The sequence below is a fragment of the Chaetomium tenue genome (assembly GCF_020726465.1).
Source record: "Chaetomium tenue strain MPI-SDFR-AT-0079 chromosome Unknown F5144scaffold_4, whole genome shotgun sequence".
Classification (NCBI taxonomy): domain Eukaryota; kingdom Fungi; phylum Ascomycota; class Sordariomycetes; order Sordariales; family Chaetomiaceae; genus Chaetomium; species Chaetomium tenue.
In genome coordinates, this window is record NW_027117332.1 from 3,010,711 (window position 1) to 3,037,260 (window position 26,550).

General features: G+C 57.4%; 11 protein-coding genes across 11 annotated transcripts; 7 read left to right on the forward strand and 4 right to left on the reverse strand.

Annotated features, from left to right (window-relative positions):
- Positions 1 to 365: 365 nt before the first annotated feature.
- On the forward strand, positions 366 to 1,654 carry F5144DRAFT_533624 (uncharacterized protein; the record flags this gene model as incomplete). Its single annotated transcript, XM_066786991.1, has 1 exon — positions 366 to 1,654. One exon carries the CDS (start codon positions 366 to 368, stop codon positions 1,299 to 1,301), a length of 936 nt encoding a protein of 311 aa, XP_066643402.1. The 3' UTR covers positions 1,302 to 1,654.
- Positions 1,655 to 2,589: 935 nt separating this feature from the next.
- F5144DRAFT_573453 (uncharacterized protein) lies at positions 2,590 to 3,792 on the reverse strand. The gene has a single exon (XM_066788969.1). It carries the CDS (start codon positions 3,579 to 3,581, stop codon positions 2,757 to 2,759), a length of 825 nt encoding a protein of 274 aa, XP_066643403.1. The 5' UTR covers positions 3,582 to 3,792; the 3' UTR covers positions 2,590 to 2,756.
- Positions 3,793 to 5,107: 1,315 nt separating this feature from the next.
- Positions 5,108 to 6,953, reverse strand: F5144DRAFT_603009 (chaperonin Cpn60/TCP-1 family; the record flags this gene model as incomplete). The annotated part of the gene is made up of 3 exons (XM_066791254.1): positions 5,108 to 6,634; positions 6,693 to 6,778; positions 6,866 to 6,953. 3 exons carry the CDS (start codon positions 6,951 to 6,953, stop codon positions 5,108 to 5,110), a joined length of 1,701 nt encoding a protein of 566 aa, XP_066643404.1.
- A 172-nt stretch (positions 6,954 to 7,125) lies between these two features.
- Positions 7,126 to 9,376, forward strand: F5144DRAFT_246561 (uncharacterized protein). The gene is made up of 3 exons (XM_066783405.1): positions 7,126 to 7,824; positions 7,876 to 7,940; positions 7,989 to 9,376. Exons 1-3 carry the CDS (start codon positions 7,403 to 7,405, stop codon positions 9,170 to 9,172), a joined length of 1,671 nt encoding a protein of 556 aa, XP_066643405.1. The 5' UTR covers positions 7,126 to 7,402; the 3' UTR covers positions 9,173 to 9,376.
- Positions 9,367 to 11,956, reverse strand: F5144DRAFT_649980 (exonuclease V a 5' deoxyribonuclease-domain-containing protein). Its single transcript, XM_066792986.1, has 2 exons — positions 11,314 to 11,956; positions 9,367 to 11,255 (listed from the first exon to the last, which is right to left on the reverse strand). Exons 1-2 carry the CDS (start codon positions 11,798 to 11,800, stop codon positions 9,580 to 9,582), a joined length of 2,163 nt encoding a protein of 720 aa, XP_066643406.1. The 5' UTR covers positions 11,801 to 11,956; the 3' UTR covers positions 9,367 to 9,579.
- A 1,019-nt stretch (positions 11,957 to 12,975) lies between these two features.
- F5144DRAFT_593061 (uncharacterized protein) lies at positions 12,976 to 16,264 on the forward strand (the record flags this gene model as incomplete). Its single annotated transcript, XM_066790420.1, has 8 exons — positions 12,976 to 13,367; positions 13,956 to 13,990; positions 14,450 to 14,846; positions 14,921 to 15,040; positions 15,104 to 15,345; positions 15,405 to 15,487; positions 15,573 to 16,121; positions 16,226 to 16,264. The coding sequence occupies 8 exons, from the start codon at positions 12,976 to 12,978 to the stop codon at positions 16,262 to 16,264; spliced, it is 1,857 nt and encodes a 618-aa protein (XP_066643407.1).
- A 100-nt stretch (positions 16,265 to 16,364) lies between these two features.
- F5144DRAFT_533640 (Alg9-like mannosyltransferase family-domain-containing protein) lies at positions 16,365 to 18,665 on the reverse strand. Its single transcript, XM_066786992.1, has 3 exons — positions 18,442 to 18,665; positions 17,696 to 18,377; positions 16,365 to 17,641 (listed from the first exon to the last, which is right to left on the reverse strand). Exons 1-3 carry the CDS (start codon positions 18,537 to 18,539, stop codon positions 16,571 to 16,573), a joined length of 1,851 nt encoding a protein of 616 aa, XP_066643408.1. The 5' UTR covers positions 18,540 to 18,665; the 3' UTR covers positions 16,365 to 16,570.
- Positions 18,666 to 18,794: 129 nt separating this feature from the next.
- F5144DRAFT_246735 (Gar1/Naf1 RNA binding region-domain-containing protein) lies at positions 18,795 to 21,369 on the forward strand. Its single transcript, XM_066783406.1, has one exon. It carries the CDS (start codon positions 19,132 to 19,134, stop codon positions 21,223 to 21,225), a length of 2,094 nt encoding a protein of 697 aa, XP_066643409.1. The 5' UTR covers positions 18,795 to 19,131; the 3' UTR covers positions 21,226 to 21,369.
- Positions 21,370 to 22,055: 686 nt separating this feature from the next.
- Positions 22,056 to 22,808, forward strand: F5144DRAFT_621101 (uncharacterized protein; the record flags this gene model as incomplete). The annotated part of the gene is made up of 2 exons (XM_066792041.1): positions 22,056 to 22,384; positions 22,583 to 22,808. The coding sequence occupies exons 1-2, from the start codon at positions 22,320 to 22,322 to the stop codon at positions 22,806 to 22,808; spliced, it is 291 nt and encodes a 96-aa protein (XP_066643410.1). The 5' UTR covers positions 22,056 to 22,319.
- A 1,057-nt stretch (positions 22,809 to 23,865) lies between these two features.
- On the forward strand, positions 23,866 to 25,890 carry F5144DRAFT_246761 (uncharacterized protein). Its single transcript, XM_066783407.1, has 2 exons — positions 23,866 to 25,258; positions 25,356 to 25,890. Exons 1-2 carry the CDS (start codon positions 24,032 to 24,034, stop codon positions 25,767 to 25,769), a joined length of 1,641 nt encoding a protein of 546 aa, XP_066643411.1. The 5' UTR covers positions 23,866 to 24,031; the 3' UTR covers positions 25,770 to 25,890.
- F5144DRAFT_573499 (uncharacterized protein) lies at positions 25,865 to 26,423 on the forward strand. Its single transcript, XM_066788970.1, has one exon. It carries the CDS (start codon positions 26,012 to 26,014, stop codon positions 26,318 to 26,320), a length of 309 nt encoding a protein of 102 aa, XP_066643412.1. The 5' UTR covers positions 25,865 to 26,011; the 3' UTR covers positions 26,321 to 26,423.
- Positions 26,424 to 26,550: the final 127 nt, after the last annotated feature.

Here is a 26,550-nt window from a genome sequence, read left to right on the forward strand (position 1 = left end):
GATTACCGGCCAATGTCATGGAAGCAAGGGCCGACGTGACGTGACAGGTTGAAAACTCACTATTGGAAGTTACAACACAAGTGCTCTTGACCTGAGAGATTGAGACTGAGATCCGTTGTCCTCTGTGTACTGTGCGGAATCACTGCGGATCTGCATCCTGGTTGTTTCCTCCATTACCACACCTGCCATCCAAGTCTCTCACATTTAGGCTTTCCCTTGTCCCATCCGTCCCCGTCATGAGCAACTTCACTTCCAATAAATACACCCAACACCCCTATGGCATCTTTAGCGCCATCGCTTTAACGAATCCTGTGTTCCGAGCATCCTTCCTTTGAGTTTAGGCCTTCGGCTCGAGGTCCAGTGAAATGGCGAACAATCAGCCGAACGCGTCGACAACTTCGGCCTCGCTCCCTTCGTCAATGTTCAGATGCATCAGCTTGGCGCAAATTGACAACACTCGTCTCCTCCATGGGCCTAGACAAGCCTTATGTGCTGGGCCTTGCGAAAACATCATCAACCATCAGGACCCGTCTGATAAGACTTGGGAACTGGTAGAGCGCTGCCGCCACTGCCAAACCGCTCTATGGTGCTCCCCCCAATGTGCGCAATTCCACGGCCAGTCGATCCGTCTTGACCCCGAAAAACCGCCCGAGATACTGGTCCCAAGTTCTCAGAGTGTGCACGAAGCTATCTGCGGTGGTATCACCAACCCTCCATTCAGGGGGAGGACACCCGCCTACCACCAAGCCTGTATCTTTCCGGTCGGGGAGAGCACCGGCCGACTCATCTGGGTCCATTACGACTTGGAAACTGCCGTGCTCACCATCGAGGACCAGTCTTTCCACGTATTCGGGATGCACCCCTACAGCGAACCCACTCGCCGCGTTTTTTTGAGGGATACCCTCGAGTTGCAAGACTGGACCTTCGAGTACGACCTCCTGCTGTTATCCTATCCGCAGGTCTCCACGGAGTCCACGCCAGTACCGTTTTACATGGTGAACCATTCTATCGCCGCCCTCGCCAGGCCACTACAGCTGAAGACATGGTGCGGTCCTGTGGTTGTGGTCGCCGTGTCCCACAACCCTAGCGGAAAACACTGCTTCGTCCACAGCGTCAACCCCCGCGACATCTCAGCCGCCGTTGTCTATCATCTTCGCCACTCGGACAATAGCTGTCGGCCTCTCTTTTCACCGGCTGATAACGTTTATCCAGCTTTAAAATTAACAAATTACAAGAACCGGTACATCAATTTTGCATTTGGTCGCCAACCTGCCATGGCACCCGTCCTCGTTCCTTCTTAGAAAGAGCGCGTTTGGAAGCCCTGTATAGCCGCCCACCGGCTCGGCCTCCGTTGGTACATCAGCCCGGACCGCTGTATCTCCTGGATCAGCATGCCCCATGGGAAGCACGAGAATGCCCGGTGGCTCAAGTATGTCCCCGGGGACGACTAGGAATGGGAAGACTGGCTTGGGCCACCCTCTTGCAAAGACAAGGTCGCCGTCCCGAGACTGAGCGTCTTCCCTGTCCACGGATCTATTCTACTCAGGCATGCCGACCTCATTCCGATCCAGCCCGAGCATGTTAGCCTATTCAACCGGTATTTGGACGATGCTTTTCTGAAGGGTAACGTGCCCTTTCGGGATGAATTTGCGGCATACTGCTTTTCAAAGAACATGAGCTATAAGGGTTTGTCCCTACCGATAATTGAATCAACTCCTGAAAGTCGTATAGGCGGAGGCACTTTTAACGATATGACGCATTATATCGCATTCCGATCCGGGGTTGGAACGCTCAAGCCCCTAGTACAGGACCTGGTCCCTTGGCACAAGCTCATGCTCGCCGTCGAGACTGAACGTGACCTTCCGGACTACCTTTTTTTCACTCCCTCGGATAAACCGACGGACTCGCTCTTGATTGCCGCCATGGTGTTTGAGTTTGACGAACCCTGGGATAATGATTCATGGATGCCCGTCAATAGGACCATCCTGCGTTGCCCCTCCAACCCAACAGTTCCCTCGGACAACGACCTGAAAGCCGTAAGCGAAGGACAATACTACAAGTTGGCTGTTTGGACGCTTCATGGGCTGCTTTGCATTCGGCAGGGTCCCCGAGGCTGTTATTTCGACCTCATTCCCCACACCCCATCCGAGGCTGAAGAATACCCGCCTCGTCGGATCACTGTGCCTGCACGGCCGAGGAGACATTCTCTGTGTGGCTATTTGGGTGAGAAATGCCTGGGCAAAATAATACAAGAGAGGAGGCTCGCTGGATGGCAGGGAATAGATCGTCAGGCCAAATGTGGCTGGGGAGGGGGAGGATCTGTCCGGAGTGAAAATGACTTCAGCTTTTAAAGGCGCAGCTGATGGGGCTTCGACTGCGAGATGTCCGCGGTGTAGTGGTTAGGTTAATAGCGATTAAGTGTAGCGGAACGCATAGGAGCGCAGTCGCATCCGCAACTAGTATGTTTAAGTTTTGGATCCGATGTCTTCGTTGGGACGAACTTGTCTGACATCGACGGGCCGGCCTCGTTAGCCTAGAAAACGAAGCTAGACACATTGGTCATTGCCATTGCTAAGCACCATTGTCGTGTTAGTCTCCAAAGTTTGAAGGGGCGGTGCGGTTCGTAACTGTTAGGGACAACACTTAATTGCAGGATTGAATACAGCTGGGTGCCCATTTGTTCGCAACCTGATACACTCTCAAACAATACTTGGTTATTCTAATATCTCCTCCTTCTCCTCCATCCCCCGCCGCACTCAGCACCAGGCGTACTTCTCGTTAGCCACCCAATCCACCTCGGTAGTTGGCTCCTCGCCATACCACCTCAGACTAGCGATGCTGTCCTTGTCTCGTTTGACAAACTCGGACTCAATCCCGCACTTCTCGACCAGGCCCTTGAGCTTCGGATCCGGGTTCCAAATTTGGATATCCTGCGTCTTCCACTCGGCCGCCTCATGCTGTGCAATCTGCACAATCGACCGGAATCCGGCCACCAGCTCCTCATCGGGCTGGCTGGGATCCTCGACCACGACCCGCAGAACGTGCAGAACATTCCCCTCCAGCTTCTTCAGCCCCCCGTAGTAGCCCCTCATCCACACCGCCCAGATCCTTTTCCCGGGCTCGCCAGCCACCGCGCCCCTGACCGTTGGTGTCTTCCCAAAGATCGACTTGGTCATGTAATCCTCACGCATGAGATGCCACAGCAAGGCATCCAGCTCCGGCAAGATGGCCACATGCGGCTTGCCGTCCCCGCGGCGGGCCAGATCCGCCCTCAGCAACTTCTCGTCCACCGCGCACAGCTCCGCCAGCTCATGATACCCTAGGGCCTTCGCGACCTGGGCCTTCCCCCCGGCCGCGGCACCCTCCACCGGCCTAAACGAAACATGCGAGCTCTCGAACGGCGCCCACCCATTCTTCGCATAAAACGTCTTCCCAATATCACTATACAGCACCGAAAACAACGAATGCTCCTTCTCCACCGCCACCTCCTCCCCAGCAGCAGCCGCAACCGCCACCCCGGGCGCCGCCACCGCCGCGCCCGCCTGCCACGCCCTCAACTTCTCCCCCACCTCCTTCATCATACGACTCGCATACCCCTTCCCGCGAAACGCCGGCTCCGTAAAAACACTCCCAATCCCATGCGCCACCCCCTCCACCAACTTCCCCCCTCCCACTGACCCCTTCACGCCCGTCACAACAGCCCTCTTCCGCAAACTCTCACAAGACGACAAGATCGGCCTCCCATCCGGCGGCAGCCGGCCATCCGTCAGGATCCAGTGGGTGATGCCGCCGTCGCGCGCCAGCGGCACGGTGGTGAGGTAGGCTTCCCGTGTTAGGTAGTCGGCCTCGGAAAGCGCGAAGCCCCACGTCGGGTAGGTGTGTCGCGCGGTGCGCTCGCGCTCGGCGGGGGTCGGGTGCGTGAGGGTGAGGAAGGGGGAGGTGGCGGGGGGGAGGGTGGTTAGGTCGGTGGTGCTGGTTTGGGTTGGGGGTGAGTTTGTGGAGCCCATTTTTGTGGTGGTGGTGAAGTAGTGAAGGTTGGGTGTGGGGATTGATGGGTGGTTGTTTTTGGGTTGTGGGTTGTCGAGTTGGATGTTACTTGGAGGTGGTGTTGGTAATCAATCGATTGGTGTTGGTGGTGTTAGGTGTAAGCCGCGTGGGGGAATAATCCGGATTCAAGCCTGGAGAAAGGAAAGAGAATCTGGGGCGGAACAAAGCACGAGAGATCCGGTTCAGATCCGGATCTTAAACCCCGGGCAAGAGCAACCACAAGGCGAGTGGAAACTTTAAAAACACACACCAACTGAGGGGGATGTGGATTCCGTTACTTGTCCGAACCTGCAAGGGGGGTGCATATCGCATCACCGACTTTGACGTAAATAGCACGGTTGTGCAGCACCGTACATGTTTAGCTCGGACTCTCCTTCTTGGCCGACAGAAGACTGTTATCTACCAGGCAAAATACAAATACAATCTGGCATGGGCTTGCTTCAACACGCCAATAAACCACCAAAACGACATCAAACAGTCTCCTCAAAGAGGAAGCCGACGATGCGGAGCAACGGGGCCACCACGCCCTTTGCGTAATTGGCCAGTCTCCCCGGACAGGAAGGTCAGATGCCCACTGCAACGCCGAGAAACGGCAAGGATAAGGATGCGCGGGGCCGCCCAAAGACCGCGATTTTACGTCACCAGGGCGATGTCTGCGTCGGCTCCCGGCGGAACGGTCGGCGAACAGGCTTCGTTGCCGCTCTGGCTTGGTCGGCGCCGGACACCGCTCCCAGTCACGGAACGACGGAGAACAGCGGCAGAGCGGGTTAAGCCGACGGTAGGCGGAGCCGCACGTTGTTGCTCGCACGGAACTGGGTCACAGGATGCATCAGGGATGAAAACAGATCAGCAAAACATTCGCCGTCACCTTCCACGTATGCAAGCATGCGGAAACGTTCAGCGATGGACACGGCGCCTAGATCCACAAGGGCGGCCGGGTCCGCGCTGCCGAGGAGGAGCAGGGGCTGTGATGGTTGGTTGTTCCAAAAGTTTGGTATTCCGGTATCTCTTGACCGTCATCCGAACTCTTCATTCCTTTCATTATAATGGCATATCCGTTTTAATGGTCGTGGCCGTCATCCTCCGCCTGCGGCTCAGGGTCCAGCTTGATCAGGGTATCAATACGCATGATGCTGATGCACGCCTCCACCGCGCTCTTCAGCTGTCGGATCTTGCTGATGCTGGGCTCCACCACGCCGGCCTTGATCTCGTCCACCACCTTGCCCTTCATCAGGTCTAGACCGTAGTTCTTGTACGCCTTCTTGCGTGCCACCGTCTTCTCGTCCTCGTTCGCCTCCCCTTCCTGGATCCGCTGCGAGAGCGCATGCCTTGACCGGAGCTGCGCAACCAACTCGGAGGCATCCTTGGCGGCGTTGACGGCCAGCGTCTTGGGGATCACGAGTAATGACTGCGCAAACTCGCCGATGGCAAGCTGCTCCCGCGAGCCGACTGTGCCCGCAAATTCCTCCAGGTAAATGTGTAGGGCCGTCTCGACCGCACCACCACCCGGCACGATGCTGCCGCTCTCGAGCGTCCGCTTGACGGCACACAAGCTGTCGTGCACTGATCGCTCCATCTCGTCGAGCTGGAAGTCGTTGGGGCCGCGAAGGATGATGGAAGCCGAGGAGTGAGCCTTGGTGCCCTTGATCATGATGCACTCATCGTCCGAGATACGCTCCTGTGCCACTTCCTCAGCATAACCAAGGTATGACGGCTCGAACTTCTCGTCGCCGTTCAGGTCGGAGAGCGTGCTCAGTAGGGTGGCGCCGGTAGCCTTGGCGATGCGGCGGAGGTCCTCCTTCTTGCACCGACGCACAGCCATCGCGCCCTTCTCGACGAACAACTTCAGACAGAGATCATCGATGCCCTTGGTCGTCAGGATAACGTTCGCCCCGGCCTTGAGAATCATTTCTATCCGCTCAATAACCATGCCTGCTTCCCGTTGCCGGATCTGCTCGAGTTGATCCGGGTCATCGATCGTAATCTGGACGCCCAGCTTCATCCGCTCCTTCTGAAAGTTGATGTCCAAGCAGGCAATCTTGGCATCCTGCACCCGCGTTGTCATCGCCTGCGAGGCCACGGTGCAGTTGAGCGCGTAACCCTTGACGAGGACCGACTCGAGCGAGCCCTTGCCGTGGGCCTTGAGAATGTTGACCGCCTTCACGGGATACTTGGATTCGTTCTTGTTGTTTGTTGTCTTCACGGCCTGCATGGCGTCGACAACCATGTTCGCAAAGAAATCCGAGTCGGAGCCGATGATCTTGCTCGACATGGACGTCTTTGCGATGTTGAGCAGGGACTCGCGACCCAGGTTTTCCACCTTGATGCTGACGTGCTCGTTCATGTACTTGACCGCCTCCCGGAGGGCCAGGCGGTAGCCCGTGATGATGGTGGTCGGGTGTATCCGGTTCTTCATCAGCTCGTTTCCTCTCCTTAGCAGCTCGGCCGCGATCAGGACCACCGATGTCGTGCCATCGCCAACCTCCTTATCCTGTTGATGCGCAAGGTCAACTAGAATCTTCCCGGCGGGGTGTTCGACGTCGAGAAGGCTGAGGATGGTGGCGCCGTCGTTTGTGACAGTAACATCCTGTTTCTTCTTGTTAGGTCGCTACTTGGCGGGGTAAGGAGAAAAAGGCGGGACGCACGCCAATGTCGTCGACCATCATCTTGTCCAGGCCGCTAGGGCCGAAAGAGCTCTTGACTACATTTGCAATCATCTGGGTAGCGATGACTGTGTGTTGGGTTAGCAGGAGTCCATCAAGTTCGGAGCTGCATCAGCTCCTAGAGCCGCCAACTTCTCGACTGGGCAACAACCGACCGTTTTGGTCCCGAATATCTGCACCCGAGATCTTTTGTCCACCAAGGAACAGGGTGCCGTTGCCCGGCTGCTCAAACATGGAGGCCATCGCAAAAGTATTCGGCTTGTAATGTTGACTAGTGGCCGATAAGGGAGGGTTGGAGGGGGAGGGGAAATCGATCCAAAAGTCGGGTACGTCGACAGGCTCCAGCAATTTCGAAGCTTCGCTGCTGCTGCAAGGCAGCTTCAGGGACTTTTTCCCGGAGGGGAGATAATCCCATGCCGGGTCAACGGAGATGCGACACTCTTATTGGCTGGCGACCCACAATCCCCCTGGCAATCGTTCGCGGCCCAAGCCCACGGTGCCCCTCGTTTTGAAGCTGATAGCGGGTTGCTGAGTGCGGGGCATCAAAAAAGCAGCCCGCGTCTCCCCCTCCGGAATTTTGACTCACTTCCCGGCGTGTGTCACAGTTGGGCATTCAAAATCGCCAATTCCAGGAAACCGTCGCCGACTTGGGTCCATTCCTCGATCCCGCATCTTTACGGACCACCGCAACCATGGAGGACGGAAAAGAGCAGTCCAAGAGCGCGTTGAAGAAGGCCGAGAAGCAGGCCAAGATGGCTGCTGCAAAGGCTGAGAAGGCCGCAAAGCAAGCGTCTCTCCCTGTTGTTGGCGGCAAGAAGACCGACGACATCATCGGCATCACCGTCTCCAAGACGGAGAACTTTTCACAATGGTACCAAGAGGTCGTGCTCAAGGCCGAGATGATCGAGTACTACACCGAAATCTCGGGTTTCTTCATCATGCGCCCGGCCACCATGTACGTCTGGAACACGATCCGAAAGTGGTTCCAGGAGCGGATCGAGGAATTGGGTGTCGAGGAGACCAACTTCCCCATGTTCCTGTCGCAAAAGTCGTTGGAGAAGGAGAAGGACCACGTCGAGGGCTTCGCTCCTGAGCTCGCGTGGGTAACAAAAGCGTAAGTACAACAACGCTACCAACGTTTTGACGTGGTACTGACCTTCGATAGTGGTGACAAAGACCTCGAGGTTCCCGTCGCCGTCCGCCCTACTTCTGAAGCGGTCATGTACCCCTGTGAGTGACCCCCGCTTACGCCCACGCCATCCCTCTCTGACCGAACAGACTACTCCAAGTGGATTCGCAGCCATCGCGACCTCCCCTTCCGCCTAAACCAGTGGAACTCGGTCGTCCGTTGGGAAGCCAAGCAGACAACCCCCTTCCTTAGAGCCAGAGAGTTCCTCTGGCAAGAAGGCCACACGGCCCACCTAACCGAGCAGCTCGCTGGGGAGGAGGTTCTCCAAATCCTCGAGCTGTACGCCGGCATCTACGAACAACTGCTCGCCGTTCCGGTTGTGCGGGGAAGGAAGACGGAGGCCGAGAAGTTCGCCGGTGGCTACTACACAACGACGGTCGAGGGGTACATCCCTTCGAACGGGCGGGGCATCCAGGGTGCCACATCCCATTGCCTGGGGCAGAACTTCTCCAAGATGTTCGACATCATTGTCGAGGATCCCAACGAGAAGGGCAAGCACATCAACGTCTGGCAGAACTCGTGGGGTCTGTCCACACGTGTCATCGGCGTCATGGTCATGATCCACGGTGACGACAAGGGCCTCGTCCTGCCCCCGCGCATCGCCAAAATCCAATCCATCCTCATCCCCGTCGGTCTTACCGCGAAGATGACCGCCGAGGAGAAGGAGAAGCACCTCAAGCACCTCGATGAGATCTTCTTCACCATCAAGAACGCCGGCATCCGCACCGAGGTCGACCTGCGCGACGGCTACACCCCGGCGTGGAAGTTCAACGACTGGGAGCTGAAGGGCGTGCCTCTCCGCCTGGAATTCGGCCCCAAGGACGCGGCCAAGGAGGTTGTCAGCTACGCGCGCCGCGACACGGGCGAGAAGGGCACGATCCCGATCACCGAGCTGACCACCAAGATCCCCGAGCTGCTCGAGACGATCCAGCAGGACATGTACAACAAGGCCGAGGCCGCGTACCGGGCGCACCGCCTGCAGATCACCAAGTGGGACGAGGTGGTCCCCGCGCTCGACGCCAAGAACGTTGTCATCATTCCGCACTGCCTGGTCCCCGCGTGCGAGGACAAGATCAAGGAGCTGACGGCCGGCCGGGCGGACGACGCCGCCGAGAACACCCCCGAGGGCCAGAAGGCCCCCTCCATGGGCATGAAGTCGCTGTGCATTCCGTTCGAGCAGCCCGAGGGCCTGGTCAAGGGCGAGACCAAGTGCCTGAGCCCCGAATGCACCCGGTTGGCGGAGCAGTGGTGCATGTTCGGGCGGAGCTACTAGGCATCTAGTGGAAAGAAACTCAATTTACCATTTTTAATCATTTGTCGTTTGCAATGGGCTGTGGTGGTGCTATTAGCGGGTCAGGGGTGTAGGGCTTCTCTTATGACTGCTCGGCCTTTTCCCATAGGCAGAGCTTCGATACCTCTTATTCCCAGGTTCAAAACTGTGATGTGACAACTGTTTGCATTGGTGATGTCGTCCATGGCATTGGTATGATCCGCAAAATGGGTCAGAATTGCAAGCGTCCAATCCCATTGACAACATCCGTTATGTGATGGGTATCAACTACCTATCCACGAAAAATATATAATCATCTTCCCTCCTCCCCCCTCAACGTCCCGGTAACTTTCATCCGCAAGAATGAACCCGAGACGTCACCATATTTGAGCTGTTGCCGCTTCACGCGCCTACGCATATACGCCCCCAAACGGGCTGGACTTCCTCGGTCTCCCCCTCCCCCTCTTGGCCCCCTTCCTCTGCTCAACCTCCACCTCAACTTCTGCCTCAGCCTCGGCGTCCGCGTCCATATCCATCTCCCTCTCCCTCTCCTTATCAGCCTTCCTCGGCCTTCCCCTCCGCTTACTCCCCTCTCCCTTCAACGGCCCACCCCTCTTACCACCGACACCACCACCACCATCCTCAATATCCCCCTCACCAACCGCCACCGCCTCCACCCCCACCTCCCCCTCCTCCTCCACCCCGGGCTCAACCCCCAACTCCCCACCCGCCTCACGCGCCCTCTTCTTCATCTCCGCGCGGCGCAGACCCTCACGGTCCATAGCCGCGCGCCACTCGCACACGTCGCGGAACTCGCACGAGCGGCACTTGAAGCCGGCCTCGTCGGCCCCCACGCCGTGCGGCGGGCGCTCGCCCCGCCACCAGCGCATCGTCTCGGCCAGGTACAGGTCGAGGGTCTGGGGCTCGACGAAGAAGGTGTGCGTGCAGATGACGGAGCCGGGTTTGGGTTCGGTGGCGGGTTCGGGTCCGGGTTGGGGTTCGGACTCGGGGTTGGTGGCTGGGTCGGTGGTCGTGTTGGTGGTGGGGCTGGGAGGCGGGGATTCCCGTCCGCGGTAGCGGTACTCGACTGCTACTATCTTGCCGAGGTCTGACGCGCCGCGGGGGAAGGTGAGTGCCAATTCGAACTTGAGGAGCGTGACGAGGGAGCGGAGAGTGCCGTATTTTAGCGTCGGTTCGGCGCGACTACCGAAGGAGAGTTGCGAAGGGCTGGAAGGGGCCGAAACAAAACCCGCATTGGAGTCGACATCGGCGGCTTCGTTGTCGCTAAACATGGATGCAGTCTCGGCATCAACTTCGGTGAAAACTTCGTCGTGGACCGCGCCGATCTGCGCTATGAAACCGTCGGAGAAGGGCTCGTCGGGGTTTAGGCCGTAGCGCTCAAACACGCGCATGTAGTCCAGCCTGTCTGACGCCATATCGGACATGAAACGATGGTACAAAAAGAGCTGGATGAGCGAGACCCGGACCTGGGGCTGCGGCGGCGGGGAGGCGCTGCCCCGGGTCTTGACATCGCTAATGAAGATCTCGTAATCACTCGGAGTGCTCAACTCGTAAGGCTGTGAGTTTGTGATGGCTTGACTCCCACGATTGCTCAAGACGTCCTCCTGCAGCTCCGCGTCCGGGTTTTCCGAACTCATTCTGTCGATCACACCGCAGACCAAGTTATCCTCGACCATACCCCATACCTCAAACTCGCGAGTGAAGCCCTGGTCTCGAAGTGTGCGCAGGCCTTGGATCATATTCCAGATCTTCAGGCCGAAGTTGTCCTCTTTCTTGGTGATCACCACCTCGACGGGCGTAAAAAGCTCGCGCTCCAACTTCTCGTGGATTTTGGTGCCGCGTTTCATCGCCGCAGTTCGCGTCTTTCTACCACCGGGTAGTCTTGTCAGGGTGTAATAATACTGAAGCTCGCACCACGACCCGGCCGTTAGGTCTGACACGGAGAACGGCTTCATCGGGAATGTGCGAAAGCGCAACAATGGGGACCGGTTGTCGGTGACTGCGCCATTACGTTTGACGTTTTTAGACTGTGCAACGTCTTGGGCATCAGATAGCGCACGACTCACTAATCGCTTCAGGTCAGTTAGACGATTTGCGCAAGGAGGCCGCGGGAAACAACTCACGATCCGGGTAGCTAACGTCCGGGCCTGGAAGCAAGGTGGGCATGGGCCTGGGCTTCGTCGTAGCGACGAATGAAGCAAGCCCGGTATCGTCTCCTGCAACTGAGGGCGCGAGCCTTCTATCATAACTGTCCGGCGAGCCATTGCGCGTGGCAGACTGCTGCACATACGCAGTGCCTTGACCCTGGCCATAGGTATCATCGTTGTCCTCCTGGAGCTCCGTAACATCAAAACTCAGATCATCATCGGTAATAGCAGCAACGACTTCCTCAACAATACTCGCATCGGGGTCGAAATCGGGGTCGCTGTTGGGGTCGAACGGGCTCGATGCGATTTGGTTTCTTGTATGGGTCGAAGAGTTCGCTGCAGCGGGCCGGTTTTGTGGCGACGCTGGGGCGAGTTCATCGATAGCCGCCCAGACCTGCTCCTCATCCGACGTCGTCAGATCGTAGCCATAATCGCTCCCGCTGTCCGACGTAAAGTCCGCCATTCTAGCAAACTTAATCCATAGTAGCAATTCGGTTGTTCTGCTCAGGCGCAATCGAGGTGTTGCAACATATTCCAAAACGCAGGCTGAGAGAGCCTTGCGCCGGATTGCCTTGGAGGTTGCCCCTCATTTGTCTACAGATGAGGCCCACCACTCAGGTAACCCCAGATCGTCCCTCGGGTTGCCGCCCACGCGTGCTCACGTGGGGGAAATGGAACTCTGAGAAATACCAAGCTTTATGAACTTGGCACGCCTGGGCCATGTTTCAATGGAACTCCGGTGATTCGCGACTGCGTGCATTTGTGCGCCTCTGCGTCTTTGTGAGCTCCCGCCTGCAGGTTCCCCTGAGCCCTGCAGATTTCAAATCCCGTCGCCTTACAAAACCCGCCGGGCATTTCTCCTCCCTGGAATGCGGCTACTGCAGCTCTCAGGGAGCCGCTCGAGATAGGTGGAAGCCAAGCGATGGGCTGCTGTTGCTCAGAAACGCACCGACCAAGCGTGCCAAAAAAAGAAGAAAAAAAGGCACCAGAGCGAGCCAAAGCCGCAGCTTCGAGCTGCCCGATGGCGGTCATTTGAAACACTGACTACCTACTTCGTAAGCCCCCGAGGCCCCCCAACTTCGCTGTCAAGCAAGTGCTGCAGGCCGTCGATCTGGATCTCGTGACTCGATAAAAAAAAGTCGCCGCGACGTTAACACTTCGTATTGGCATGCTCTTGCTGCAGCCTGCAACGACGAGTCACTCGAGATGACGCAACTGCCCACCGTCAAGTCTCCCTATCAGGTTTAGCCAGGCACCGGCTTGTGCCTAACAGGGGTAAAAAGAGCCTGACCTGACCACTGGCCGGGGCATCCATCTCCCGAATCTGGGATCGCCTATCGCCAGGGCTGACCGACCGGCCTGGCGGCCAAAAGGCCACATGGAACGCGGCTGTGTTTCGAGACGTTGGCTTCCTCCGAAATAGCGGGAATGAACAAAACAAAATCTGATAACTACCCCAAGGCCATCTATTCACCTCTCCTCCACCGCCGCTAAGGCACCGCACCTCGCCGCACCGCACCGCAAAAGTCCAGCCCGAATCTTGCCCAGGCCTTCCATCCCCGTCTCAACTGAAACCCACCCAACTCCCGAGTCCTGCCCCGCAATCCACCAACTGGCCAACGACCGACCGTGACCAACATGACATCCCTCGTCCGCCGCGTCCGGCAACCGGCGCCGGCCGGATTCGAAAGGTCGGCCACCGAATCGCAAAATCACAAAATCGCACCCGAAGATGATGAATCTTCCATATTATCCACGAGTTCGCGAGCGATTCCAGTTCGGAAGCAACGTCGCCGCCGGACCCTCGCCAGCCTCCCGCCCGAGATCCACCTACTCATCGTGGAGCATCTCATCTACCCTGATGCGCTGTCGCTCAAACATACCAACCGCTATTTCTACAACGTGGTCGATACGGGCGTGGAGCTGAAAGTGGAATGGCTCATGGAGCGGCGGCTACTACATTTAGAGTGCCCCAGTGATTCGCGCTGTGATCTGGGGAGCGACTTGAGGTTTTGCCGGGGCAGCGTCAAGTATGTTCTTATTTTTTTCATTCCCTTGTTTCCCACTCACCCCGTTTGATTCTTTATCGGCTCGTTTCACGTTTCACTCGGCGGTCGAGCGTGACAGCGGCTAATACCGGAAACAGGTTGTTAATGCAACGGAGGAGAGAGCACATCGAGTGCGAATCACGGCCCGGGCTAGGTTGTCTAATCTATGGCACCAGGACATGTCCACACTCAAGGATGCTCAAGACGAGGGTCAAGAAGTGGATGCGACTATTACGTGCGGTGGATCGAACACGGTGGGCAATGTTCTTGGCGTGGTTGATACCACTGCTAGTTGGGTGGGCATGGATGGTTAAGGTGACGATGTTCTGACGGAATTCAAGAGAATCTGGAGGAAGTGCTCAGGCAGGCCGGGCCCTTCCACTCTTACGAGCGCCACGCTCTCACAGCGGCCACAGTTGGCGTACCCCCTAATATCCCCTGCTGGCTGGTTCCGGGAAGGGAAAATATCATGACGCTGGGTTTCAAGGGCTGGCAACCACTTCTAATACTATTAATGCGAGGGAAATGCATTTAGCGGCTGTTCGAGTTTTCAGTGTACTTCCATGGCAGGTGCCATCCAGACCAGGGCGCTCGGCCCTCGGTATGTTGCAGGCTACCTATCTTAGGTACATCTAATCGTGCCCTGATCTCCAGCCACACCCATTTGTGGGTGGAGGCTGAGGCTGCTTGCGATGTCAATGAATTGTCCCTACTAGGTACCTTAGGTACACTATCCTAAAGTGACACCGAACTAGAAGCCTGCGAGGAGATGACCACCTCACATGGTCGCCCCATCGAGTGAAATTCTAGGTACATAATGCACCTGTGTACTTTCTTTCATATTCAAACCCCAGTGCCATCCAACAAATCAACCTGGAGATACGGCTCTACTTGTTTACAAACAACGTCACACTTTCCACGCACAAGAAAACGGGGGCAGACTTTCAAACACAGTGCTAACCACAAAGTTTTCCCATCCCAAATCTACTCCCCTCGCCCTCTTCCCCTCCACCGATTCCCCCGGTGCAACAAATTAGCGACCCGTCAACTTTTTGTCAACGCAGGCCTTCAACTTGACTACCAGAAGTGTTCAACCAACGCGATCCGTCAACCAGCTACTTCGTCAACGGCATTTCCATCGCCAACACTGGTCCCTTTTAACAATACCGGCTCTGCATTAGCAACCATGAACGCCAGAACGAACCTGATGGGCCTCCCCACCGAGATCCTTTGCATGATCGCCGAGTGGGTGGCAACGCGGTTCGACGACAGCACGCCTCTTGACCAGTATAGCAAAGCGGGCGTCAAGTCCTTGTCCCTAGTAAACCGGAGATTCCGAAACATTTGTCTGCTTTTTTTACGTCGGGTCCGGATGTGGATGGCTGAGGATGATTTGCCCCAGCATATTCAAAACATCCGCATCAAGGGGCAAGGGCCGCAAGGCCTCCTCCATCAATCCACGTAATTCACGCCTTAGTTATCCCTATTTTCCCGGTTTATCAGCTAATGCAGCCCGCCAGATCCCTCTCGATCAGATGCATCGGCTCAAGAATTATTCACACGTTTGGCCGCAAAATAAACCCTTGGATGCGAGAGAAAATCATTGTGGAACTATCTCTTCTGCTGCTCGAAATGCCGAGGCTTACAGACCTACGGTTCGTAGCAGATAACGGCAAGCACGGCATAGAGGTAGTTTTGCGGTCATACTTAAACCCCAGGTACCAGTCATTTCCCACCGTCAAATCACTCTATGTGCGGACAGCCAGCCAGATGAGCGGTATTTTCCCGTGCTTCCCCAACCTTGAGGCCGTCAACTTCAATATCCACGGAGGCACCGGACAGGGGCACCCTTCCAGGCTGTCTCGGGAGATTATTGCGCTAAAGGGCGGGTTTCCGCGTCTCCGGGCCATGTCCATCTTCAAGTCGACGGTTAAAGGATGGACTGCCGCGGATATCAAAGGTGAGTTCCCCGTTGTAAGAGAGTGTCCAAAATAGCATGGCCTAACCACAGCCAAACAGCTATTGTCTTGCAATTCCCTAGAATCGAGCGGCTTTTTCTGGAAGGTTGCCTTGGCACTGATGTCGTCAGTATGGATGTTAACGTTAGTGATCGAGTCCCTTCTTGCCACCACTCTTCCCGTGTCTGCTTTTCATCTGCCCATCGGACTAACACTACATGCATAAAAGTCACAAGATATCGCGCTGCTTTTCGCACCTCTCCGAAGCCTGCGCCACCTTGCCCTGACAGACGAGCTTTTCTGCCCGGTCACCAGACACTACACGCGTTTGCCCAAGACCCATCCTTCCAACCCCTCTGGCCGCTGGCACCGGATGGCCGGGCCTTTCTTCACGACCATGCCCAACCTCCAGGAGCTCTGCATCGGAAGACAAGTCGATTTCAAAGCCCTCGTCTTCCACCGCGCTCTCCCCCCCAAACCGGCCGAAGCACAGGAAGCAGGCCCAGCGACCACCGAGGAGCAATTCGGTGTGCGCGTCGTCCGCGCGTACACCGACCCGCCCGACAAGACCAGGTTTGACTGCCCGCCCGCGACGTGGGGCGGCGACAAGCGGATCTGGTGGCCGTCGTTCGGGCCGGTGCCGGGCGTGGCCGACATGGGTGTGCCGGACGGGGAGCCGGGTGAGATCGAGTTTCTCGATATCGAGGACGAGGAAGATAGTGTGCAGCCGGTGACGTGGCTTGGGTACCAGGAGATGCTGCTGGACCATTGTGAGACGGTATGTTTGATCCCCTCCGTTCCCACCCCTTGACTGCGTTTAATTGCTCGCTCCCTTCACCTTTTGACACTGGACTGGGAACAATATACTGACTTGCTGGATAGTCGTTTTGGGATGCCGAGTGGTTGAGGGTCATTAGATAGGCCGGAGGGGCCCCTTGATATTCGCTGGTTTATGTGGTTTATGTGTCACGATACGGATTTATGCGGCTGGGGAGGCATGGTTGGCGTCGGACAATCATCTGGAGGATTTGGGCTTGTATGCTATACATGTACTACCTAAGTGGCAAAGATGATTTGCACCCATGGAAGGGCGATGAACTGGAGACAACGTCGTTCTCACATGTGCTGGCTCGCGCTAAATCTAACAACTAACCAAACACCCACCACATCTATCTACAGTGTCCCTTCCCCACCACCTTCAAACCATAGTCATTAATCGTCACGCCCCTACTGCTTCTTCTGTTTCAACAAACAATGCTTCCCCCACTTCCTCCTAAACCGCTCCGGCACCACCTCCCAGTCCGGCACCCACAAGGCCCTCGCCAGGAAATGCGTCCTCTCCACATCCAAAAACGGCAGACACAGCACCTCCTCCCAGCGATCCACATCCTTCGAATAATCCGGCTCATTCGGCGGCAGCCCCCCCTCCTCACCACCACTAACACCCCTCCCCGGAAAATGGCTATCCACCAAAAACACGCACGCCCTCAGATCCGTATACTTGCCCACATCCTCCTCATTGCGCCCGTTCATCCCCGTGGTCGGCAGCCAGGTCCCGCTCCAAAACCCAAAACCCGTGCGCGCCTCGGAGAACTCGCCCGGAAGCAGGCCGCGGAACTCGGAGCGCACGAACTTGGCGCGCATCCCGCGCGGCAGGAAGAAGGACGTCGGGAACCGGTACCAGTCCTTGCCCAGGCACACCGTGTCGCCGGGTCCGGCGACGGCGCTGTCCGTGAGCGGGGTGTACACCGCCAGCGGCGCGTGGTAGCCCGCGTGCAGGCCCCATATGCGTGCTGCGCCGATGGCGGCGGAGGCGGCGAGGGGGAGGAGGATCGCGGTGAGTTTGAGCTGGGCGGGGATGCGGCCGAGGAGGGAGGTTTTGGGGTCGGCGTTGCCGAAGAGGGTGAGGAAGGTGTGCAGGGCGAGCGCGGCGTTGAGAGCGAGGAAGGGGTAGGCCGGGTACATGAAGCGTTCTTCTTTGTGGGGTTGGAGGGTGAAGATGGCGAGCCACATGTAGAAGGGGGAGAGGAAGACGACGGTGCGGAGGCCGGACTGGAAGGACTCGCCTGTGCTGCGGCGGGAGAAGAGCTTTTGGAGGAGGAAGAGTGGGAGGGAGAGGAGGGCGAGGATGAACCAGATGTTGAAGTTGAGGAGGAGGTTTTTGAAGTAGAAGGTCCATGGCTCGGTGCCGTAGAGGTTGGGGCCGCCGCTGTTGGAGAAGATGTTGTACTTGATGATGTTCCACGAGACGACTTCAAGCTTTCGGTAAAAGAAGGCGTTGATGGCGGTGTCGGCGGCCTTGATATGGAGTTAGCAGATGGGAACATGTAAACGGGGCGGGGGCACACGTACTACTAGTACCAGCGTCGCTACCACACCGCGCACAAGCCTGATGCATGCCTCGAAGAAGCGTTCCTTGTCGCTTAGCATGGCAAAAAAGACCTCCTCGAACACGAAAGGCGCACAAAGGGCAATGGCGAAGGGCCAGCCGAGGACGCCGCCCAAGGCAAACCAGAACATGCCCTGCGACGTCTTCAGCCCGCCGCGCCAATTCATGAAGCACGCGGCGCCCACCATGGCCATGTACATGGCGAAGCTGGACGGCAGGTAGGCGGTGCTGGAATGGAAGTTGCCCGGGCTGAAGACCAGCGCTAGGATGAAGATAATGCCGACACGTGGGTTCAATGCCAGGCAGACAGCCCTCCACATGAGCGTTTGACAGAGAGCGCAGGCAAAGGCGAGCACGTAGCGGAGGAAGTAGAACTCGGCGACCTTAGTCGAGTGTGGTAGCAGGCGGCGGAAGTTGGCGCCGATGGCGTGGATGGCAATGTACAGCCAGCTGCGGATGGCATAATCGGGGGAGTACTCCCACGTCTGTAGCCCATAGCCATGGCTGAGATAGTGTGTGGGTTCCCAGTAATTGAAGGTCTCGTCACAGTCCTGGATCGGGGCGAAGAGGGCGGCTATGAGGTTGGCACCCAGAAACATGTAGAAAGCCGAGATGGGCTCAATCGCAAAGGCGTTCTTGATGGCCCTATGAGGTGATATTCTGTCAGCCGTAGTCCCCAACAGCTGCAACGTAATTAATGTGACCCTACGCTTTACGGGCATGTTTGGCTGACGGATGCACGAATTCTTTCTTTTTTTCGTTTGGTGCCGTCTTGGGCTCAGCTTTGGGCGTGGCCTTGGGAGCCATTGTCGTACTTGGTGATCTGGTCCCTGGGTCGGGGGTTGACAGTTCCAGGTTGCACTGGTACTGGCAATGACCTCAACATAACAGTTCGGCTGGAAAATGTTGGAGCTGGAATCTGGAAGTTGTTGAGCATCCACTGAGCTGGAAGCTTGAGATGCCCAGAGGCGCTAGTCTGTGGGAGGAATAGCGCTCCCGCTTTGGCCCGTGCGTTTCTGCAGTCCATCCCACCCTGACCAGGAGCCGTGAACTTTTTCAGATTCTAGATCCATAATTTATTCGGAATCGAAATCTTCACTCTCAGTTCCTTGAGTACATCGTTTCTAGTTGGCCTTGTTTTGATAGGTCTTTTCGATATCTTGTGGCATCATATCTGCAATTGCGCCACTTATCTTACTCTCCTCCTTGTATTAGTCTTTCCAACCCTTCGGCGGATTGCGACTAACCGATTCTGTTCGGTCACCCGGTCCTGTGAGGCGCGTCCTTGTCTACCGGCATATCTGTACTTTGGGGATTTCATTTCAACGATATTGTTGTCACGACCTGCCATTGGTCGCCAGGCCTAGCAAAGCGACCTACCCACTGTCCGGTCGACAAAATGGCGGGGGTACCTTTTCAGATTCCTGGCCTGGGCGAGGCGAAACCGAACGAGCAACTGCCTGTCGAAAACTTCGCTCCCGATCTTATCGCCGCCGCCGCAAGTATAATGGGGGAGGACACGGTCGCTCAGGGCGCTACTAACGGGGATGCGCAGTGGGAGAAAAGAGAGCAAGAAGAGAAGCAAGAAAAGGTGGCGACAGAAACAAGCACAGCGACTGACAAGGTGGTTGATGGCATGGAACTCGACACAAGCGACACGAACGCGGTGTCTGCTCACCCAGAGCCGAAAGGAGATATCCAGATGTCCGACCAAGAACCCAAGGCGGTGGAAGTCCCAGTGCCCGATGTCGACATGAAGACGGGTGACGATGCGCCCAGCCCGGATGTTACGCACGCCCTTGAGGCCGCGCTTGACGGCATGATGTCGCACATCGCGGAGCCCACCCAACCGACCCAGAATGAGGATGAAGGCAACACGGCGCAACAACAGAACGCGACAGGTGCGCAACAAGAGGGGGAGCAGCCGGAATGGGAGGCCGATTCATCGCCGTACGAGTCGTCTTCGGAGTCTTCCAGCTCGGACAGCGACTCGGATGACGATTCCGAAGACGGCGGCGACTACCCCCTCCTTGGCATCGAAGAGACAGCCCGTCTCCTGATGGCCGAAGATGGCGATGGAGACGGCGACGGTAACGGCAAATCCAAGGGTTCCGGGGCAGCTCTCCGGACAAAGAACGAGGTAGCCGAGGCCGCTATCCCCAAGCCCGACGTCAACATCACACCAGAGATGAAGATCGAACGCCTGGGGAATATTGAGTTCATCGTCGAGACCACTGCTGTCATCAAATCGCAAACACCGGGCGAGGTGCAGGTACTAGATTCGGGATCTGTGCTCTGCAAGGAAGACCGGACTGTCATTGGCGCGCTGGCTGAAGTCTTGGGGAATGTTCGGAGCCCCATGTACACGGTCGGATTTTCGACGGAGGACGAGATCAAGGGCCTCGAGTTGGTCGCCGGGATGCCCATTTACTACTCAGTCCAGCACGCAAACTACGTCTTCACACAGCCGTTGAAGGAAGCCAAGGGCACCGATGCCAGCAATCTTCACGATGAGGAGCTGCCTGCCGAGGAAATGGAGTTCTCTGACGATGAAAAGGAAGCCGAGTACAAGAGAGCGCAGAAGCAAAAAAGGCGAGGAGGCAAGGCCGGCCGCGGCGGGCGGGACCAGAGCAATGCGGCTGGCCATGCCCTGCCTCCTAATCCGGCAGCCGGTTCCGGCCTCAACTACGACGAAGACGAAGATGGCCCGTACAAGCCTCTGGCCCGACCCGTTGGGTATGGCCAAGGCGGACCACCGTCCCTTCCCACCTTGCCCCCGAAGCCTGAGGGCGGGTTCAGTCCGCCACGTGGCGGTCGTGGCCATGGTCACCGCGGGACGCACCGCGGAGGGCGGGGTGATTTCCGTGGGCGCAATCAGCGCGGCGGTGGCCATCGTGGTGGCGACCGGAGACACAGCTCACGGGGGAGCAGCGGCGGTTCGTATCAACAGTATGGCCGGGACGGCGCCTCCTCGCCCCAGACGGCTTTTTCTAACGCGCCGCCGCCTCCCCAAAACCCTCATTTACCCCCTCCCCCCTTTGGCGCAAAGCCTCCGACGCCCGCAGGGCAATGGCCGGCGCCTCATGTTCCCTATGTGCCCCCTCCCGTCGCGGCGTACTCGCCGCCTGCCCAACCACAGATCCCCGTCCCGCACCATCAACCCCCCGCAGGCAATTTCAACTTCAACTATCAGGCCTGGAACCAAAACCAGGGCCAACAATACCAATACCCTCAAACGACTCCCCACCACCAGTCACCCCCTCCCCAACAGGCCGCACATGCAACTGGTTATGCGCAGCCTTTTGTTCCCCCCCAAACCCCGGCATGGCCGGTACCTGGCGCTGCGCCGCAGGCACCTCCCGCGGCGGGCGCATACAACGCAGCATACTTTAGCGGATACCAGCAGCCGCAACAAGGGCAACCAGGGCAGCAAGGGCAGAAGTACTGGCCTCAGCAGCCGCACGGTGCTTATGGCCAGGGGCCAAGCCAGTAATGCCGGGGAGAGACGCCCCCAAACTCACAGTGTGCTTCTTCAAGATTGGCTTGCGGACTTGAAAGTTCCTTCAGGTTGCTGGGCCATCTTAAACCACCCCCAAGCGGCGAAGCAGGCGGCTCAGCGCGCGACGTCGCCTCAGCGTACTACACGACAGAGATTACATGGCCGGCTCAACCGGATCTTCTCGCGGATCGAGTGTGACATCGAGCGATGACGCCAGAGCCGCTTTGCGATACATAACACTGTACATTGATGTGCGGATGTATATGGACTCAATCCGACGCCTCAAATACCCCTGGCATGAATATGGTTCTTCCTTTTCCTTCTAGAGTAGACAGATATCCATGTATTGCTCATGACAGCATTCAAAAATCGGGCTAAGGTTGGGACGGCACAGCGAGTCGGGGATAGATTGGGCAAGGAGCAATCGCCAACATTGCTGTCCCCTTGAGCTACGTGTAGTTTATTCATGATGGTGCAGAATAGAGGAAAAGACTATCACTGTCAATTCATCCTGATGGAGAAGATTGCAACTGAGACTGCAAAGCCTCGGTTTCTGGGGGCGATCGGCGGCGCCAATTGCCCTAAGCGGAAGTGATTGTCGAGCTGTCACTGTGCCTCCTTCCGTTTGTCGTCTTTTCAGGGTTGGGGCGAATTTGTCTCAATCCCGTGCGAGATGTCCGACGGGATCAACAAGAAACACGGCACTTGCCCTCCTATCAAAATCGGGGGCTCAATCAACATCGCATCAGGAGACATCAGGAGACAACTGAAGGCTGAGCGATGTCATCTCCCCACTTACACCTCCACCGGGGTTACAAACCGCACAGCCAGGGGTGTTGAGCAGGGGGCCGGCGAGGATGAACAGCTACAATAAACAGGGCCAAACGAGTGGTAAAATCACTAATTTATTGAACCATCCCCGGGTTCACTGTATGACATGGGGGTATTTTCCCATAGAAATTGCTAGAAGGGTGACTTGAATACGGTTGGTTTGGCTGGCTGGTGGCCCCTGCCCAACACCCCTGGCTGTGCGGTTTAAAACCCCGGCGGAGGTGTAGGCGACCGCGGCGGGGTGAAGCGAATCCACAATGTCTCTCTTTCCCGGGCGCCGTTGCAAGCCACGGCTGTTTCAAATCGACGGTAGTGCCGCCTTGTGAGTGCTTGTGTCACCGATGCGAGCTGTCCGTTTGTTTACCACCGGTGATCGCTCGTTTGGAGTTGAACAAAATCCGGTTCGGGATCGGTACCACAGCAATTCCTCGGTGGGTTGCTGTCCTGGGAAAATCCTTTTGCCCCCGCAACCTTGGATCCGTTGCGGGTTTTCTGGATGTAGTTATGTGTCTCTCAGGAGGCACCAACCAACGGTGGCGCTGAGAATAGCAACTGCAACTGTCGGCGCTGCAGCTGAGCTGCATCTGACCCTCCTTCAGCATGACTCAGCCACGGATGTCCCTCAGCACTTCAAAGTCGAAGACACAAGTGTAAAAGTTCGACCCTATGAAACCACGAATCTGATCTTGCTCGGACGAAGCCGACAACTTAGGTCGTCACATCGTCCCCACCAGATAGATCCCTGAGCGTTGAAGACTTAACTGGTTCTGGAAAGGCATGTCGCAATTCGCATCGTCCATGCGCTGAGACCCCAGGCCTGACCTTGCGAGCCATGTTGCGAAGACGAACGGACTTGCCAAATTTACACTGGCGGGGGTCTGCAGATCCACTCGTCGCCGTCCAATGGCGTTGTTGCCGGCAATCTCGCTTCCCACGGTTCAGCCAATCAAGGCAAACAGGTCCCTGAAATGACGCTCAAAATGGATCCCGTTCAAGCAACACGGGCGGGAATTCAGTTCGGACGACCAGCGGTTGCCTTTGGTTTCGAAACATCGATCCATGGACACAAGGTGTTGTGGCCATGCGGAAACCTGCTCCCGACGGGAGACGGGAATCAATGATCTGTTGGTTCCGATGTTGGCCCAAAGGGAGCGAACGCGAGCTGGAGCTCTCAACACGAACAGCCAGAACCAACAAAAATCCCAGTACCAGGTTCTCCTGTAAACGGCAGCTTCGCCAGCGGCGCAGCATTCGTTCATTGAGCGGCGAGCCAGCTAACGAGGTATCGTACCTTAGCTGCCTGCAAGAGCAGGGCCACAGTTTCCCATCCCCAGGGACCCTGTCAGCGAAGGATGAGCGGCGCCCAACTCGCACGCTGATCCCTGACGACCCCGGTTTGCTGGGTGCAACCAAACCTCCACCTCTTTCTGCAGCCCACTCCCACACTCCCACACTTCTGCTCATCACTGGCAGGGGAGCAGGGCACCCAGGTTCTTTGTTAGCGCCAACAACCCCATCTCCCCAAGCACTTCGCAACACTCGTCTCCCACATCACGCCGGCGCCTCCTCTTGCCATCGGCGACCATCTTCCCCAGCCCTTCGGTGGTTTTTTTCTTGTGATATGATGCTTGGCTGAGACTTGATACCTTCTCGTCGCCTTCTTTTTTTGCGATACCTAACCAATTATACATTCCTTCTTTTTCTCAAAAAATCCCGATCGAATCGCTTTATCCGCGCGTAAACTCACGCCGCAGCAATCCATTCTTTGTCCTCGTTCCCCTTTTTTTCGTATCCATCTTCGCAATAACGTGACACCCGAGTTTCGCCCTCGGGCTGGATGCTTTGTGGACGCAGGCGATTATTATTCTTAAGAGTGGGAATTCAACGGCCAGCTCTGAATCGATCGGCAACAACACCAGAACGATACGGCGGCAGATAGTGCGGTTCGACGCACCGCACACCGAGAATCATGGCAGCGCGAGAATTGTGGGTCGTGGTGAAGCGTGAGGTTAAGGATATGCTCGTCCCGGGTCAAGCAGAGAGGAGGGGTGCTGCATCTCCGGACAGCCCACCGAGGATAAACCAAAGGCAGGATGGCGCCTCGACATCGCTCCCCTCGGCAGTATTGCCACCTGCCATCTCTCGTCCACCACTCGATGATGCCGATGCTACGTCTCTTGCGCTTGCGCCAGTAGCGACGACGACCACCGCAGCCAGTACCACCTTAGTTGTGGCAGACACGTCAACGAGCACGCCGAGCTCATCAGCAACGGCGGAGCCAAGCGAGAGCGACTCCGGCGACATCAGCGGGGCGGCCAAGGCTGGCATTGTCATCGGCGCGCTGGCGGGTATTCTAGCCATCTTTGTCCTCGTGTACCTGATCTTCAACTCGCGGAGGAAGAAGCTCGCTAGGCGGAGACAGCAGATCGAAGACGACGAGAAGATCAACGGCCCCTTTGCCGACAGCGCCGAGATCCGGCCAGTACCCCCGACCAAGGCTCCGCGCCTTAGCCTGCGCCCGGTGACGCAGTTCCTTCCTAACTTTAACGCCCAACATGGCGAGAGGCGCCAGAGCCGGGGCATCGCCCTGACTCTCAACCCGGTCTCCAACTCGGGATTGAGCCGCCCGACAGGCGGCAGCGCTTGGGAGCGCCCGACTATGGCCAGCCCGCACGGCGATCACAGCCGGCCCGACACCGGCGCGAGCCTGCACCCGAACCCCTTCCACGACAACAACCGGCTCCCCGACGAGCCCGTCAGCCCCATCAGCTCAATGGGCTCCTTCGACCACCGCGTCGGCGTCGCAACGACATCCGACTCGATCCCAGAACCTGTCTCGCCCATCCTCGGCGACGACGACGACGACAACCGCCGCCAGCCCAGCATGGTGTCCAACCTCACGCGCAAGACCTCGATCCGCAAGGACCTGCCCAAGCCCCTCGACCTAACCAAGCCCCCTTCGCCGCTGTACGCCGTGCCGCCGAGCCCGTCCGGGACCGAGTTCTCGATGCACTCGGTGGCGCCGGGCCAGTCCCCGGGCCCCTCGGCGAGCGCGGCGGCCATTGCGGCGGCCGGCGGGCCCTCGCAGTCGACCGTCCACCGCGTGCAGCTCGACTTCAAGCCGACGCTGCAAGACGAGATGGGCCTGTACGCGGGGCAACTAGTCCGCCTGCTCCACGAGTATGACGACGGCTGGGTATGTCCCCCCTTTCCTTCCCCCTTCCTACCCCTTTCCCCCAACCCCACCCCAAAACCAAACCAAACCGAACCACAAACTAACACTCTCAAAAAAGGCACTCTGCATCCGCCTCGACCGCTCCCAACAAGGCGTCGTCCCCCGCACCTGCCTCTCCACCCGCCCCGTCAAGCCCCGCCCGCAACAACCCGGCGGCCCACCGCACGCCCCCAACGGCGGCAACCAGCGCGGCGGACCCCCCATCAACCCCTCCTTCCACTACGGCCATGGCCAAGGGAGCAGCAGCAGCAGCAGGCCGCGGTCTCCCGCCGGTGGCGGCGGTGGTGGGTTCCCGCCGGTGCCGCTGGCGAAGGATGATCGCTATGGGGGGTATGGGCAGGGCCGGCCGAGGAGTCCTGGGGTGCGGCGCGCGCCGAGTCCCCGTCTGCAGCCACAGCAGGGAGGGTGGAGGGGTGATGGGTATGATGATGGGGAGGGGGATGTGAGTCCGGCGCCGGGGCAGGCGTATTGAGTGCGTTTGTTCTTTTTGTCATGTCATTGGTGGGGGGTGTATGTATGTGTGTATGACTGGGAGGTGGGTGGTTTGTTTGATGTCGGGAAGATGGGTGGTGACAGAGTAAAATAGTTAGTGGCGGGCTTGCCGTGTTTTTCGGGTTGCGTTGGTCGGCGTTATGGAGGGGGGGTGGGATGCCCGGTGTCATCGTCATGCATGGGTTGGAGGCTGGATGATGCTGTGGGTTTTGTTGGGATGCGATGATTTGGGCTTGGGACTCTTCATTTTGGGGGTATGTACATCTAGCATGGGCTGGATGGGGTGGGCATTTTTTGGACCTTTCTTGTCACTCGCTTGGTCGACCGGCTGTACATTTTTTGTTCTTCGCTTCCTCCTCCTATACATACACCTCTGGCGTGGTGAAACCGGCTCTTAAGGGGCATGATGTGGCGCTGGAACTGGCCTGTCTGTCCGGGATTTTGTTGTTAGTTTTGGGCATTCGTGTGGGACAATTTACTCGGTTCTTTGCAGTCTGCGATGGGCGGTGGATGGCACTGATTTGTTGGTGATCTATCACGAGACAAGTGTGTGTTGTGATCAGTTCAGTTGGTGGAATTTGTACATTGCAGTGCTTGAGTAGATGCCTACGTCCGGGGGAAATTCGCATCTTACAGTTCGCTTTCTATGCTCTACATGGTATGACGACTGATATGCTCCTCCCACCGCACACTACCACCCTACAAACACTCCCTACTTACGCCTACGCTCCAATAGCCGCCACCGCACCAACACTCACAAT